Source organism: Cyprinodon variegatus, unplaced genomic scaffold, assembly GCF_000732505.1.
Source record: "Cyprinodon variegatus isolate N-32 unplaced genomic scaffold, C_variegatus-1.0 Scaffold0, whole genome shotgun sequence".
NCBI classification, from domain to species: domain Eukaryota; kingdom Metazoa; phylum Chordata; class Actinopteri; order Cyprinodontiformes; family Cyprinodontidae; genus Cyprinodon; species Cyprinodon variegatus.
Genome location: NW_015150453.1, coordinates 1,641,982 through 1,644,916, shown reverse-complemented (window position 1 = coordinate 1,644,916; position 2,935 = coordinate 1,641,982). Strand labels below are relative to the sequence as shown.

The 2,935-nt window shown below is 41.3% G+C and overlaps 1 protein-coding gene across 1 annotated transcript in view; it reads left to right on the top strand.

Annotated features, from left to right (window-relative positions):
• The window catches only part of wdr73 (WD repeat domain 73), a 19,837-nt gene that overhangs the window by 12,035 nt on the left and 4,867 nt on the right, over positions 1-2,935 (top strand). The window contains exons 6-7 of the mRNA XM_015370051.1: positions 1,654-1,815; positions 1,909-2,265. Of these exons, the coding sequence (XP_015225537.1) occupies positions 1,654-1,815; positions 1,909-2,265 (519 nt within the window). The remainder of the gene's footprint in view (positions 1-1,653; positions 1,816-1,908; positions 2,266-2,935) is intronic.

The following is a 2,935-nucleotide window of genomic DNA, read 5'->3' as shown; positions in this document are numbered from 1 at the left end:
CTACAACAGGTGACAAAGAACAAGAAAACTAAAAATTCAATTTAACGCTGATTTAACATATAATATTACTCACAGGTTTTGAGAATGTTCACCAAAATGGAAATCAAATAATTTTTAATATGCAATATATTTACACAGCTACAAAGGCATCCGTTTAATGAAAAACTATTACTGTTTAATTTCAGGAAATAAACTAATCTCCCCCTGATTTAAATAAACGAGCTTCACCTTTCTCTTGCTCCCTGAACTGCGGAGCAACTTCGTAGCATGTTTCGTTACATCCATTGCAATAGCTAGAATCATTTAAGAATTCCAGCTGCCAGTAGTTCTAATTAAACTTGCTAGCAATGAAGGGCTGGATTAACGAGAAAGGCTACCTAATAACCCCAAAGAGAGGTAGGAAATTGGTTTATTTCCAGAAATGGCATAAGATTTACTAGGAACCACATTAAGCACAGCCAGTGATATAAAACTAGCTACTTACTACCAGAGTTGCCTTTCATGCTGGTCGTAACTTTAGCTTCTGTCCAGAAGCATCAAAAACACGGCATTCGTTAAAATGTATGCCATGTTGTGTGCGCAGGTGTTTCTACATGTTGGATGTATTTCCTCCCACGGATGTAATTGCCACTTTGCAATGATTGCAAAGCGCGTTGTTGCCATCTTTCTCTTCCTTAAAATGAAGCCAAACTTTTGATTGCTTTACCCGATTGGACGCCATTTTTTTTTTTTTGTGCTTTCCTAGACTTACGCCTGGTCATGTCGTACTTGCTTACTGAATGCCGTGTGCGTAACTTGCGTAAAAAATGTGATGCAAGTCATGCTGCCTGGAATTGCTAAAAGAATCGTTAAGCTAGCTGCCATGGAATCGGAAAACACAGAAATGGTTCTGAACAGGAAACGGTTTTTGATTCCAATCCCTAGTGACCCTACCCTCACAGTTGGTCTTACAGAGCTTCGTACTTCAACAACCTTTCATATTTACTGTTATTTTAGGGATAATTTTCTGTAGAATAAAGGCTGGTTCATACTCAACAACCAGGTTGTCTGCACTACACTATGCGTATTTCCTGTTTGGTACATCACCGTCTTGTTTTGTTTGTATGACCACCTTTGTGGAAAATGACTCGTGAAGATGGACCAGCTAGAAGAGCGAGGTGCGAGAGAACACTGGGAACCATTTTCCACGTGGATCCCCGCTCTTTCGCCCTCATGTCCCTCCGTTGTTGCACAAACTTGCCCCCACTCCCTCACCGCCTTGGCCATATCTGTTCCCCCGGTTGTTTCTTGTTTTTCCTTTTTGGTTTTTGGGGGGGAATAACATAGAGCAGACCATGCTTTAAATTTGGGCATAAATCAAAAATATCTGCGACATACTGCTGCAGGAGTTTAACCAGCCCTGAATGTTTCATCTATACTTTACACACCAATGCTGCAAATTAAAACCTGTTTGTCTTGATGCACTGCATCCTTCTGTAGAGGAAATCCAACACAGAATGCTGCTGATTTTGTGAGGATCGGGTTAAAAATAATTAGCAATCAGAACCAAATCAGAGTAATTCACCCTCAAGTACCTCAACAATGCTAACGTGTCAGTTTCATATTCATTAAAGTAGAATCTGGGTGTGAATCCTGTTAAATGTTCTATTCCAGATGTGATCAGGAGAACAGGAAGCATCCAGGGGTCCAGTGTTTCCCAAACCGGCAGCAGGATTGCAGCTCCACTCTCAGCAATACCTCAAGTCCTTCATGGGGCTCAGAGCAGCAGCGTACAGCTGACCCATCTGAGTTCAAGACAGACGCTCTATAAACTGGGTAAGCTGCAGATTCTCTACAGTCAGCTGTTGCTTGGGAACCTTTAGCTTCTGGGGTCTTTAATTAGGTTTTCTTCTGTCACTTTTCCAACAGAGGCCGACTCGGCAGAACCTCTGAGTGCCTTAAAGTTTGTGGGAGACACCGTCTTCCTCGCCAGCTGCTGTAACGGGAGCGTTTACATGGCAGACACTCGGACGTCCGCCGCTCCTCAGGTTTCAGCTCCACCTTCAGGTGAATCGCTGCAGTGGTGGACGGACGCCTCTGCAGCTCCGCAGTCCTGCTGTAAGGTCCTCAGGCTTTCCTCCTCGGGTCAGGCGGTCGTTTCAGACCTGAGGAACCTGGAAGAACCTGTGTGTACGGCCCGCCTGGATATCCAAATGGCTCCATGCAGACCATGTGATGTCACAGTGTGGTGGGCTCCGGTGCTGGAGGGGTGCTTCTCGGTCTCAGGTCAGTTTCTTCACACATTGTAAATGCTCTGAAATTTACCATCAACTGGAATGTTCTGGTTGGGCTAATTTAATTTTTCTGGTTTGGAAATTTTCATTTCATCTAATCAGTTTTTCCACATTTGGAGATCTTGGGGAAGCATGATTAAACAAACTTAAAACAAACGGAGGTTTTAGTTAATCCCTCAAAATTTGAAGGTAAAATACCTGCAATGACTTTAACTTTTCATTCATATTGGAATGGGATTTTTTCCCTCATAAAAATAATTTTTACTTGCGTCATTCATGGATGATTCGGCATTAAAGAAATCTGCTTTCTGATTCAGGTTTTAAAAAAAAATGAGATTTTTATTCAGAAAAATTAGGAGGAAAAAGCTTGAAATGCAGGTGATATTTAGTCTAATAGCATCTCTGATGTATATTTCTAATGTCACCATGACTTAAGGGATTGAATCATGAAGAACAAGTTTAAATAATGCATCAGAATCAACTTAGTTTTCCGTCTATTATAGAAAGGATGAATTTCTGCTCACTGTGACATTTTACTAAACTCATCTAGAAACACATTTGTTCTGTTCTGGGTTTATGTTAGAACTTTTAAATGAAATTTGGGTTTTAAAGGAGATAGCTACAAGTTTAACTCTTCCAGGCATGGAAGTCGCACATTTACT